Source organism: Aythya fuligula, chromosome 19 (genome assembly GCF_009819795.1).
Source record: "Aythya fuligula isolate bAytFul2 chromosome 19, bAytFul2.pri, whole genome shotgun sequence".
Lineage (NCBI taxonomy): Eukaryota > Metazoa > Chordata > Aves > Anseriformes > Anatidae > Aythya > Aythya fuligula.
In genome coordinates, this window is record NC_045577.1 from 4,366,415 (window position 1) to 4,380,106 (window position 13,692).

The window sequence follows — 13,692 nt, forward strand, 5'->3', positions numbered from 1 at the left end:
ACCGAGCTATTAAAACGTGCGAGTCCTCTAGGGAGAGGCTGCAGATGAGAGGAGCTGTCAAATTGAGAGAGAGACTGCAGTGCAGCAGCAAAACAGTTTCAGCTAATCCACTGTGAAGTCTCTTAATTGTGCCTTTAATAGGACTTGAAGGATCTCAAGGCGTTCAGGTTTGAGACAACTGATACATTGAAAATTAGTCTAATTCTACCCTGTCATATCTCAGGAAACTCGTCTGTGCTGGTGACGAGGCTCGTTACGCTGCTTTAACATTTAAGCTGCTGCCGAGCATGGGATCTGAGCCACCCAGAGCTGGTTTAAGTGCAGCACTGTTTAGTGACTACTCCCACTAAACATCCTCTCGAATTGAAAATGAAAACAAAGCTTATCGATTTTTTTTTTTTTCTTTCCCCCACTGCAGCTTTTGGTGTTCTGCTGTGGGAAATTGCGACCTACGGCATGTCCCCATACCCCGGGATTGACCTGTCTCAAGTCTATGAGCTGTTGGAGAAAGACTACCGCATGGAGCGCCCCGAAGGCTGTCCTGAGAAAGTCTATGAGCTCATGAGAGCGTGTAAGTTTCCTCCAGCCCTGCAGATGGAAATGCTGCTGTTTAGCTCTGCAGAGACGCAGTAGGAGAGCCAGGATCTGGCCACACGCAGCCAGACACAAGAAGCCCTCTGCCAGTTGTAGTGGAGATGCAGAACTGTGCAGAAATGCTTGCTTCAGACCGCTTTCCCCAGAGGATGAAAGCAGTGCGAAGCCAGCCATCCTCTGCTGGGAGTACGTGGGCCTTCGGGAGGGGGTTGTTGTGCAGCTCAGTGTTTTCTGTCTCCTTTTTCCTGACAGCTTAACAAAAGGCTTGTGCTCCAAGGGTGAAGCAGGAGTTTGTTAGGCTTCTTAAGGGACTGGCGTTGCTCTTCCACTGTGGCCTTTTGGTACAGGACTTCTGTAGTGCGATAGTTTTTTTTCTTCCAGGGGTGCTCAGCACCTACTGTTACTCTGGCTCAGTGGTGCTTGCCGACACCCAGCACCCTTCAAATCAGATTTCCACGTTGGTATTTTCTCTCGGCCATTTTATAAAAAGGGATCAGTGATAGCTGGCACCTCCTGGCGTTGTGTGACAAATGTCCAGCGCTGGTGGGCACTTCTGAGCCGTGGTGTTTTTGCAGGCTGGCAGTGGAGCCCCTCCGACAGGCCTTCCTTTGCTGAGATCCATCAGGCATTTGAGACGATGTTTCAGGAATCCAGCATATCGGACGGTAGGTCTTGGGGCAGGCAGCTCCAGGGATGGGACGGGGACACTCGTGTCCTTTACATGTAGCTTACAGGCTGCTTTGCGGTGACACTCAGCCATGGGTTCCAGTGCCTGGTGTAAACGGTGTAGAAAGCAGCCACACACTCACGTGGGGGCTTCTTCTGGGTCTGATTTTAAAGGGCTGAACAACCTTAGGGAACTTCTGCTTGGTGGTGTTGGCTTTTCTTTTGTGTAATTAACTCTGAGCAGTATGATAGTTATTTATTCTGTCTATTATAGTGATTTTTTTGTCGTCTGTGTATTGCAGAGGTGGAGAAGGAATTGGGAAAGAAGGGCATGAGGAGCGTCGTGAGCAATTTCCTCCAGGCCCCAGAGTTACCAACCAAAACACGAACGTCAAGGAGAGCTGCTGAAAGCAAAGATGCCAACGAGGGTTTGGAGACTGCACATGCTCGAGGCCAGGGGGAATGTGGTAGGTTTTAATTAAAGTCATTATTCCTGCAGGAAATACAGGGGAAAACAAAATGCACGTCCAGGTCTTCACCTAGGAAAAGCAGTGTCTAAAAGCAGGCGCCACCTTTGTGGATCAGTATTGTGCTTCTGGGTGACACGCTGCCGAGATCACTTCGGGTTCAGAGCTCCTTTTCTCATTTTTTTCACAGAAAGGAGGGCTGTTAATCCTGGGACCAGATACAAACACACAGCATCTGGGAGTGTGAATGCTTAGCTGGCTGAGGGACTGGCGCTATACCTGCCGTTGCTTAGAGAAGCCCTAGGAGTCGTTTTAACTTAATGGCTGTCTCCTACAGCTCCCCATAGACCAGAGCCTGAGCACAGAGCTCTCTGATCATATTCTCTTCCCATTCCCTGGTAGGAGCTATCAGTGGGATCTCCCACTGCATCCAAGTGCTGGGAAATGTGCTGTGTTCAAGGCTCTTTACACTACGGCTCTGCATAATTTAAAGCAGGACGATTGCTCAGGTTTAGCAAGCCCCGTAAGAGAGGTTTCTTCAGTGTTTCATCGTAGCAGGTTTGTGCTCGTAGTGCTGAAGAGTATTACTCTTGGCATCTACCAAACAGAATTTCAGCAAGGGACAAGGAGATATTTACAGAATCTTCCATGAAATTAAACTCTATTCAATCAGTGTCTTCAAGCACTTACCTTCCATTTTGGGGTAATAAAAGCAGCGGTAAAACACTGAATTTATACAGAAGGTTTGTATCCAGATCGTTTGAAAAATAACAAGATAAAACAAAATACATTCTTTTTGCCAGCTTCTGGTAAGCACGCCTTACATGACCATTTATGTAACTGACCTTTTTTCTGTAATGATAAACTCACCTAGTAGCTCATGTATCAGTAGCAAATGTACGTCTAGACAAAGGAAAAAAATAAAAAAAAAATACAAGAAGGAATGTAAAATCTGGGAAAAAGAAAGTGTCAGTGACTTAAACAGAAAGGAAGGTTATTTACAGGAGGGCTTGGAAACACTGATTTATAAAGCAACTTAGTTTTCTAATGAAAATGAAAGGACTCTTCTGCTTCTTTTGTAAAAAGGTAAGAATAATGAGCACAGTATGCCCGTATTTTTTGTTGTAACTCAATTAATACAACACAGTGTTGAAGACCAGTGGTAAATCCAGCCTGCCATATATAGGAAATACAATTGCCTGCTATTACGAGCTTTGAAGTAAAATAACTTCATTTAAATACTTAAGGGCTTTGAAAGCTTCGAGTGCAGCAGGAATAATATGAATTTAACACTACGCTGGGAATTATTTCATTCTTCCTTGTGAAAAAAATATGTATTTCACACTGAAGCTTTATTGCTGATTCCTCTTCAGCTGTCAGTGTTTTCATAGCACGCCAGAGTCTGGAAGCCAAAACTTAGTGAAAGCTGCTGCTTTGCTCTGCTAAGAAGCATCCTCTTCCTCCCTGTCTCTGCTTCATCTCCCTCTGCTACCTGCTCGGGCTGTACACGTACCTGCCGCCCTAAAGGCATCCCTCTCTCGAATTAGCATGCCATCGGAGTGCCTGACCTAGAATGAGACCCCCAGTCAGTCAAATGCAGAGCCCTTCAGGACTCTGTAAAAATTTATTATGAACCACTATTCATTTTTAAATACCTCTTGTAACTGGAGAAAGGGTCACCCCATCATTTCCTCCTGGCACGGTCCTGCTGAAGGAGGCTGTTATCCTCCCTTATTGTACAGAACTGACCATCTTTGCGGCGCGGTGACCTGAAGCATTCAGCTGTCAAGGGATGTCTTGATTTCTGCTTGTGAAAAAAGTTATTTCCATTCCCCGTGAAGGCTGGTATCAGGGAAGGAGGTTAGGAGTATCAGAATCTAAATGAACGAGGAGCCTGGGGATTGAGGTGGGTTTGCGGAGATGTCCTATTAATTCAGAGGGTCAGCTGTTCCGAAGGCAGCAACAGCTCAGGGACCAAAGAAAAGGCCTCTTTATATTTATCTTCTCAGGATGAAGCTTAGACAACTCTCCGGATGCTAGGGTGGGAATCTGAACATAAGCAGTTGGTGTTTGGATGTTGCTGTTTAAATCAGAAGCCTACAGGGAAAGTCCTTTGGCAGCCAAGCCCTATATTGGCCACCTCAGGAAGGAGTGCTTGTAGGATTAGGCACCGCATTCATTCAGCCTAGGCTTCAGCGTAGCTGTGCTTGCTTTATTCCTGATCTGAAGCTGGCTTTCCTTGTGGAACCTGCACCTTTTTGGAGGTGCTGCGGTGGTTTGATCCTGGAAGCAACCAGCTCGTCCTGCCTGTTGAGGCGCAGCTCAGCAGCCTCTCTTCTTTCCCTTGCAGACCCTCTGGACCACGAGCCTGCCATTTCCCCCTTGCTCCCGCGGAAGGAGAGGGTGGCTCTGGAGAGCAGCTTGAACGAAGACGAGAGGCTGCTTCCGAAAGACAAGAAGCCCAACCTCTTCAGTGCCCTTATCAAGAAGAAGAAGAAGACTGCCCCTACCCCTCCGAAGCGGAGCAGCTCCTTCAGAGAGATGGACGGCCACTCGGACCGCAGGGCGGGCGGGGAGGAGGAGGGCAGGGATGCTGGCAACGGGGCTTTCACCGCGCCTCCCGCAGATGCAGGTGACCCCTCCAAATTTCAGGGCCCGAGCAACGGGGCCGGTGTCACCAACGGGGTCGTGGCCGGGAACTCCGGATTTTTATCTCCCCACTTACGGAAGAAGTCCAGCACGATGAGCATCAGTCGGGGGGTGGCTGGCGAGGAGGAGAGCAGTTCCAACTCCAGCAAGCGTTTCCTAAGGTCCTGCTCAGCCTCCTGCGTGCCCCACGGAGCCAAGGACACCGAGTGGAAATCCGTGACTCTGCCTCGGGATCTGCAGTCCACGGGACGCCAGTTTGATTCCTCCACTTTCGGGGGACACAAGAGCGAAAAGCCAGCGCTGCCTCGGAAGCGGGCAAACGAGGCCAAGACTGACGTTGCTGTCAGGGGGACGGTGACCCCTCCTCCACGGCTGCTTAAGAAAAACGAAGAGACCGGCGACGACGTCTTCAAAGACGTGGAGTCGAGTCCTGGCTCCAGCCCTCCGACTCTGACGCCGAAACTCGGCCGTAGGCAGCCTGCCGCCCCTCCTTCCTCCAGCGTGCTGCACAAGGACGATGGGGTCAAATCCAGTGCCTTAGGTACCACTGTGACAACGGACCAAGGTTCTGCTGCCAAACCCAACTCCGCTGGGTTTGCAGGTGCCAACAAGGCTTCTGAGGAGCCCCGGCTGAGGAGGCTCAAGCAGACCTCGGAGTCGGCAGGGAAGGACAAAGGGAAGTTAGCGAAGCTGAAGCCAGCCCCTCCGCTTCCCCTCTCTTCGTCCTCCGTCGGCAAGGCTGGAAAAGTGGCTCACAGCCCCAGCCACGAAGCAGCAGCAGATGCGGTGTCGGGTCCGAAATCCAAACAGTCGACTCAGGTTGCAGATGCTGCCAGCGGCGATGCCCTCAAGCAAAACCAGCCCGGGGAAGGCGTGAAGAAGCTGGGGATCCCCTCCGTACCAAAGCCACAGTCCTCCACCAAGCTGCTGCTGAGCACGGCCACCCCAGCTGCCTCCTCCTCCTCTGTGCCCTCCGCCCCAGGCGGGGAGCAGCCGTCGTCTACAGCCTTCATCCCTCTCATATCCACCAGGGTGTCCCTGCGGAAGACCCGACAGCCCCCGGAGAGGATCGCCAGCGGCACCATCACCAAAGGGGTGGTGCTGGAAAGCACGGAGGCTCTCCGGCTCGCCATCAGCAAGAACTCGGAACAAATGGCGAGCCACAGCACTGTCTTGGAGGCCGGCAAGAACCTCTACACCTTCTGCGTGAGCTACGTGGACTCCATTCAGCAGATGCGGAACAAATTTGCCTTTCGGGAGGCCATCAATAAGCTGGAGAACAACCTACGGGAGCTTCAGATCTGCCCAGCCACGGCTGGCAGTGGTCCTGCAGCCACCCAGGACTTTAGCAAACTTCTCAGTTCGGTGAAAGAAATCAGCGACATTGTTCAGAGGTAGCAGAAGCCAGGTTTAAAAAAAAAAAAAAACAACAAATAAATCACAGTGGGCCAAAGTCAACTGTTGAGAGAGTAACAGCATGTGTGGACTGACAAAGGACTGGGGCGTTCAGGACAGGGCTGTGCAAAAGCCACAGGCTGTTTGCGGGTGCCCCAGCTCCAAAGAGCAGGGCTGTGCTCAAGAGGCACTTTCCACCCTCTTGGCCCAGATTCCCTGCGTTTCATTTACTCGTAATCGTCTTATCTGTGGAGTTCCTGCCTTGTGGACTACAAGTCTGAATGCTGATGTCACATCATGCCTTTTTATTAATATTTTATTGCTCTGGACGGACTGCTAAGACTGACGCCAGACTGATGGACACTGAGATGCCAGCCTCCTCAGGAGGACTTCCTACTGCATTTCCATGCCTTCCCTCTGCCCCGCTCCCAGGACTGGTGTTTGACTAGCAATATAACCACGGCGTGTCTCGGGAGAGTTGCAGCGTGTCCCCGAATCCAACATTTACCTGGCAGCAATGCAACACACCTGGAGCTTGGGGAGAGGAGGGGGGGGAGTCCTTAAGGTAACTTTTAAAAAGGCTAGAGTGCTACAAGTGATGTTTACCCAAATCCTTCCTCCGATTCCACCTGCTGCCCTCTGTATCTGTGTTTTCAGCATTTTCTGAACGTTGTTGAGCCCGGGTGAGTTGCTGGGGCTCCAAGCGTTGCAGCCAGCACCCGCTCACCTAGTGGCACGGGAGCCTGCCTGCAGGTCTCCCCGGCAGCGATATCGGACTGGAAAGGTCCAAAGAAGGACATTGCTGCTGCCCTCTCGTTACACCCAGCGTTAATTGGGGTGGAGGGCTGCAGAGCAGGCCTGGGAGCAGTGGGCTGGTGCTGAGCAAGGCATCGCTCCGTCAGTGACGGGAGGGGATAGCTTAGGGTGAGTTCAAAGATACCACTGTGCCTCCAGCAGTTGCTTCAGTTGAGCTTGCGCATCGCGGATGGGCAAGAACTGCTGTTCCTCTAGGTGAATTTCCAGCCTTTTTTGTATGCTGTGAGCAGAGATGGGACCTGGTTTCTGTGCTCCTGTACAGCCCGGTGCTTTGCGGGGCCGCGGTGCTGCCCTTGCCAGCCCAGCGCCGGGTCCCCTCCAAGAGCTCAGCTGCCAGTGCTTAGGGGTTGAAACCATCGCTGCCTTCGTGCTTCGTTCCACCCAGCGTCGTACAAGGAGCTGTGACGACTGCAGGCACCTCTCTTTGGGTAGGTCTCCCGAGGAAGCTGCCGGCAGGGCTCCTGGGCTTCCTTCCCAAGGTCCTGAAACCTTCCCGACTAACGCAGCACGACTGGGAACTAACTGTGACTCGTGACAATAGTGAAAGAACAAGGTTTAGGGCTATTAACAGTGCAATTTAACTCTTTAACAGTTCCAAACAAGAGAAAGAAAAAGAAAAAAAAAAAAAAAAAAAGGCATTTTCTATGTCCTGTCCCCCTGTAACTCTTGTGGCCCCTCTTGTGTATCGGAAACACTAATTGCCTTCCATTGTATTTTATTCTGTTCTCTTTGGGACTGTTTGTTTTGTATATGATTTCCAGTAGTTCACTCTTGTGTGTTCACGCCACTTCTCGCCCTCACAGCCAGCCATGACTTAACACGTGACAAATGTTTAAAAGAAACTACACACTTCTGCCACAGGCTGCCTTTAAAATGTAAGGAAAAGAAAAAAAAAAAAAAAAACAAACAAAAAAAAACAACTTGGACTGTCTCTTTCCTGGAGGTACTGTTTTTACTTTGATAACATATTGTGCCACTATATTATACATTTGTATCTCGTTATTACACACTTTTGTAGACTTGTCTTTTTTACAGTGTGTAAATAGCTCTGTCCTTCATCTCTGTGACACTTCGGGGGGTCGTTTCCCCCTTAACTCGGTCCGGTGCAGATGGTTTCTGTACGCGACTTCCAGTCCTGCCTCCTCTCTTTCCTCTCTTTTTCATTTTTTTTTTTTTTTGATTTATTTTTTATTCCAGTTCTCTCTCGCGTAGTATATTTAAAAATAAATCAATGTTGAGGAAAACCCGTGTCTGACTGTTAACAAATATTTTCAAACCCAGCTACCTCTGCTGGGAGCCCCCATCCCAAAAGGGTCGATCCTGGTGGAAGCGGCTCGCCGGGGCCCCTCGGAGCAGGCAGCAGCAGGTTTCCACGCTCTGATCCAGCTCTGAAAAGTCAGGAGAGGAAAAAAAAGACGCAGGGAATAAACTCTGCCATCACCTGCTTTGAGGCAAACGCTCTGCTGTTGTCTTGGGTTGGATGTAAATCGTAGATTTGGTTTTATACATTCTGTTAATTGCTCGTGGTCTGTGATCCTGCTGCCGTTGGTGGGCAGGTGTCTGTCTGAAATCTGGGAGCCGTCTTGTTTCCAAACACCCGTCGAAGGAGGGATCGGCTCTGGGTACCGAGCTGTGCTTCAAACCAGGCCCTCCGGCTGGCTACGTGGAGATGCTCACGAACAAAAGGGGATGAGAAGGAAACGAGGGCAGTGAGTGGTGTGCCTGAGGTCCTGCGGAGATGCCGAGTGATGTTTTGGGGTTGGTTACAACCCCTCTTGCCCCATTTCTAACCCCCCAAAAAAAACCTCCCAGGTGAAATCTGGCAGACAGGAGAATGTGGGGGCTCCCCAGGAGGCTCATCTGTGTCGGGCTGCTCCCAGGTCAGCCTGGAAAAGATGACAAGAAGCAGGAGGCTGCAGTTGGCAAGCGTAAATTACTCAACGGCCTGCACTTGGCAAGGCTCAAAACTTCTTCAGCCAGGTGGTGGTGGCTGATAAATGCGTGCTCGAAGCTGCAAGGGGCTCCTGGCTGGTTTGTGGCCGTGACCCATGGCAAAAAGCAGTGCCCAGGCTGCTCTTTGTCTGCGTCTCTGCCATAAAGACTGGTAGGTGGCAAATTTGGGGCTGGGGGAAGATGATGAGGGGATCTGTCCCTGAACACAACCGTCCTGGGGATCCCGACCCTGCTCGTGGGGGAACGGTGTGGGACGGCAGAGGTCGGGGGTCCTGGCTGGGGAAAGCCCTGGGACACGTGGGGTTGGGGATGGAGGAGCAGGATTCAGGGCTAAATTTAGCCACGTACAGTAGGAGTTGATTTAACAGATCGATGCATTTAACAGTTTGATTGCTCCAATTTTCAAGGCTATTGAGCTTGAAAGTGAGAGTGCTCCGGAGGAAAAATAGCTGTGTTTGTGTTTTTGTTTTGCTTTTTGTGTCTTTGAAATTACAATGTTCGCTCTTTTAAGTTTGCCTTTAATGTCATCCTGCATTTTTTTTTTTTTTTTTCCGACGAGCTGCTCGTCATAAGATGGGAAACGTGGTCAGTGCTCTGCGCTCAACTCTTATCTCAACAGCTGAAGGAAGGCTGGCAGGGCAGGGGTGCTGCAGGACAAGTGGCACTCAGGTGCACGGAGCTCTGCCCGCCCGGGGATGCTCTGGGGCCAGCTGAGAGCCTCTCCTTGCCGGGCAATAATCCCTCCACGATGAAAGGAGAGGAAAATGTGCCTGAGCTGTGTCAGAACTGCAGAGAGGATCGGGTGTGAGCGGGCTGCTGGTGGGCTGGGGGAGCGAGGCGCCCCCGGCACAGCCCTGGTGCCCCAAGAGGAGGCTCGGGGTGCTCCGCCACGGTGCTGGGTGACCCAGTTATGAAGCAGCAGCGCCTGTTTTGGGTCCCCTGCACACAATTACATCAGGCTCTGTCTCTACACAGCCTCCGTTGGGTTCCTGTGGTTTGCGTTGCGCTCTCTGGCCCCTCTGCAGGGCTGCTCTGGGTCAGGGAGAGGCGAGGGGAGACCCAGGGCAGCCTCCGGGATGGAGCCCACGGGTGGAAATGGGGCTGGGGTGTCCTCAGGGCTGTACCCGGCCCAGGGGAGGGTAACGGGGAGCTTCACAGGGGGCTGAGCCCTTCTCCCATTCATTTCCATTCCTTTTTACCCCTCCCCGGTCAAAGCGCCGGCTTTGACTTTTGGGTAAGTTGCAGGAAGGGTTTTGTGCCTCGCTCAGAGCCGGGCCATGCATGGGGAGCTTTCATCCTGCTGCTCCCAGCCCCTTCCGCACGACACCCAGCACTGCAGGGCCGGGGCTCTGCTGGCTCCCAAAACCTCCCCTGACCCCCCCCCTTCAACAGCGCCGGGTAAAATTGATCAGTGCGCCTTTATTGACCATTTGTACACTCCAAAGAAAGGGGTGGGGAGGGGAAAAAAAAAAAAGAAACGTTGCCATAGAAACACTGATGGAGCTCCCCCCTCCTGGTCCAGCTCCCCACCTCCTGCAGGGGGTCCGGAGGAGCCGAGGAGAGCCGGGAAATTTTGGGGTTGGGGGCCAGGCCGGGCTCAGCACCCCCCAGTGCCAAACACCAGCACCGAACTGCGGTGTCCTCCGCGTCCCTGCAAGCCTGGAGTCCTCTGCAGCCCCCAGGGCAGCCTGTCCCTCTGTCCGTCCATCCATCCGTCCGTCCATCCATCCTCCAGCACCTGCCTGACCCACGGACAGCCTCCTCCTGCCGCTGGCAGCTCGTTCCGGCCCCGCGGCGCGGTGTTAATGCTGCCTGCCTGCTGGATATCACAATGCGCCTCTCGGAGACTGATTTTTTTATTTTTTTCCCCCCCTTTTTTTTTTTTTTTTTTTTTTTTTTCTCCTCCTCCAACCAAGTCCTGACACCGTCTTTGATTTTTTGAGGGCGCAATTTAGCGCTCGCAAGTGATCGCCCTGCTGCGTTTTCCGTGCCTGCGCTGAAATACTCGCGGTCGTTAGGCGCCCGACTTGCCCTCGGTGCCTGCGAGCCAGGGAGCCGGGCTGCTGATTGCGAATGTCTCTGCCTGCGGCGGCAGGCACAAGAGCAAACGGCGCTGTTGGCGTTGGCAGAGCTAAATCTGCCAAAAAGGAAAAAAAAAATAAAAAAGGAGGAGAAGGCAGGCGCTGAGGAGCTTGTTCTTCACGGCCGTGGGTGTGCGAGCTTTTTGGGGAGCTCTGTCCCCAGCCGTACCTTTGGCGGGGGGGGGTTTGGAGCGGCAGGGGTGGGGGCTTCAGCATCCCCGCGCATGGAGGCTCCTGCAGCTGCTGGGCTGGGCAGGGGTGGCTGCGGGGACCGGGGAAGGAAGGAGCCCGATTTTGGGGGAGGCCTCGGGGTGCCGGGATGGGGATGCTGGAGCTCGGCCATCGCCATGGCACCCGCTGGGGACGGGTCTCTGCGTCGGCTCGGGGCTGGCGATGCAGGGGCGGATTTGCCTGCTCCCGTGGGGGTTTTTGAGGCTAAGAAAGATTTTCCTGAACCCCGCTGCTTTGTCCTGGTTTGCAGGCAGGAGCTCTCCTAAGTGGCATCTTGACACGAAGCAGAATTTGCTGCTGGAGGGACTGCTGGCCGGCCAGTGCTGGGGACACCCCCGCTCCCGGCAGCCCCCCCGGGACTGTCCCCACACCCTCACCCCCCTGCCATCCTCCAGCCCCACTGCTCCCCAGCCTGGCACGGGCCGTGTCCCCGGGGAGGGGACGTGGGGCACCCTCCTCTTCCTCCCCTGGGGCTGGGGGAGCCGCCGTGGTGCCCCCCATATTTCCCCACTGGAATCCCAACAGCAGCTCCTCCGCGGCGTCCTTCGGTCCGAGCAAACCCAGGCGAGGTGGCAGGAGAGGAGGGGACGCGGCACACCTCCCGGGGCTCCCTCCAGGAGGTGCGCGGGGGGGTCAAACCCTCACCCTCACCTCCCAAATCGGAAGGTGAAGCCGCCTTTCTTCCTGCTGTAGCCGCTGAGCTCCTCGGCCAGGTTCCCCAGGGTGCCCCCTCGCTTCTCTCCCCCGGCCGCCAGTGGTGCGGGACCCTCCTGCCTGCCTGGCCTCCCCCGCGAGCCCCCACTCCACGTGCCGGAGCCCCGCAGCTCCCGGGCGATGCCGAGCAGGGTGCTCAGCTCCTCGCTTCGCCTCCGCTTCGGATTTGGCCACCAGCAGGGACCGGGGGCCTCGACCAACTCTTCTCGGCAGCCGGGCTGGAGCGCGGGTCCCTCGGCGGGGTGCCGGGGCTGCTGGGGCTCGCCGGGGGGGAAGCAGGCCCCCAGGGTCAGCAGGAAGAGGCAGGACAGCGAGGAGGGTGCTCTCATCTGGGGGAAGCACAGCGAGGGAGGGATGCAGTCAATAACACGGCATCCTCGGGTCTCGTGGCCGCAGAAGGGCTGCGGACGGGTGGCACGCGCTCCCCGCCCCGCTCCGCGTGAGTATCGCCTGCCCTCGTCCTGATACAGAGCAGCCCCCCCCCAAAAATCTGCCGCAGCATCTGCCAGAAAACCCCTCCGGCTCCTCCAAGCCTGCTGGGGGGGCCGCTCTGCACCCCCGTCTCCTCCCGACCCCGCTCCCCTTGGTGGCAGCGGCCCCGTGCCCCCAAATTGCAGCCCCGCAGCTCCTGCCCCGGGCTCGGGCCGTGAGCAGGGCCGGTGGCAGCCGCAGCCTCCTGCTGCTCTTCGAGGCACCGCGGGGAGGGCTTTAAGTGCCTTCACCTCAGCACTGCTCGGCTCCAAATGCGCCGCTCCCACCCGCGGCGCCCCGATAATGCAGGGGAAGGTGCTCGCCACCCCCAGCTTTATGGGGCCGGGGGTGGCGAGCAGGGTGGGCTGAGCAGCGCAGGGGTGACCTTCAGCACCGGCAGGGCTCCTCCGCCGCCCCCTTCCTCCTGCTGTAAAAGCTCAGAGAGGGGAAGTGGCGTTTTTGTTTTCTGCGTTTTCTTTCCTTTTTTTGTTTTTCTCGCAGGAGATGTTGCCTTAAAAGTCACCGCTGGCGATGGGGGCTGGGGTCCCTGCCCCTTCTGTGCAGCACGGGGTGGCCGTGGGTGCTCGGCTCTCCTGCCGCGGGCCCCACTGAACCCAAACCCGGCTCCCCGCCCTGCCCTGCTTTGCTTTGGGATGCTCCGTGGCCTCACCCGCACCTTGCCGTTGCTTTGGTCTCTCCTAGAATGAAGCCAAACCACTCCGGGAAGCCACAATGAGGTGCACCAACCCCAACCCCATCCCCATCCCCATCCCCTCCTGGGGGCTGCCTGCCACTCACCTTCTGCCTCGGGCGATGCCCAGCGCCTGGCCCCGCTCTGCGCCACCCCAGCACCTGCCCGGACTGAGCCGTCCGGCCCCGCTCCTCTCCCCATTAAATACCCGCGGGTGCTAATTGCTGGCAGCGCATACCAGAGGCCGGGAGGCTGGCGGGGAGGTGGCTGCAGAGGCGGCCGGGGGCACGGGGGGGACGCTGATGAACGCGCCGCCTTCGTGCGCTGCCTCGTTTGGGGGGGAGGCTGAGCGGGAGCAGGGCTCTCCCTTGGCTTTGATGCAGCGGCGATGCTGGTGGGCAGCAGGGGCTGGTTGGGGACACGAGTGTCCCCCACCCCTGGGGCTGTGCGTGCTCACCTGGGGCTGTTGGAGGTCCCGGAGGTGTGCGCAGACCCCACAGGGTGCGTGGGCACCGGTGGAGGCCCCCAAAGCCCCCAGGTGGAAACGCACCAAGCGCCCTCCTCGGCCCCGGTGCCAGGACGTGGTCCCAGCAGGGCTGGGTTCCTCCTCCCCCAATGAACCACAGCAGCTCAGCACCATCTCCCCCCGGGCTCAGCAGCGGCCTCGGGGTCCCTGTGGGGTTTCAAAGAGCTGCCAGGACGGTGCCACCAGTCCTTCTGTGGGGCTGGGACCCACCCTGATGGCACCGCAGGGCGGTGGCCCCGCAGCACGAGGTGGGCACGGAGGCGGAGACGCGGGGTAACGATGAGTTCCTTTTATTAAGGAGTTCCCAAAGTCCACACGGACGGCGCTGGACACCACGCACACACGATGGAGACTTCACGGCACGGCAAAACAACACGACCCCACGGGGAGGGAGGTGGCGAGGCGCCGGCCCCGCGAGCCACCCGCGCTGCCCCTTCC

At 55.6% G+C, this 13,692-nt stretch overlaps 1 protein-coding gene across 2 annotated transcripts in view; it reads left to right on the top strand.

The window, feature by feature from the left end:
- The window catches only part of ABL1 (ABL proto-oncogene 1, non-receptor tyrosine kinase), a 68,986-nt gene extending 61,497 nt beyond the window's left edge, over positions 1 to 7,489 (top strand). For both annotated transcript variants that reach the window (XM_032200155.1, XM_032200156.1), the window contains exons 8-11: positions 419 to 571; positions 1,170 to 1,259; positions 1,563 to 1,727; positions 4,078 to 7,489. In XM_032200155.1, coding sequence (XP_032056046.1) covers positions 419 to 571; positions 1,170 to 1,259; positions 1,563 to 1,727; positions 4,078 to 5,774 — 2,105 coding nt within the window. In that variant the 3' untranslated portion in view covers positions 5,775 to 7,489. The remainder of the gene's footprint in view (positions 1 to 418; positions 572 to 1,169; positions 1,260 to 1,562; positions 1,728 to 4,077) is intronic.
- The last annotated feature ends 6,203 nt before the right edge of the window (positions 7,490 to 13,692 follow it).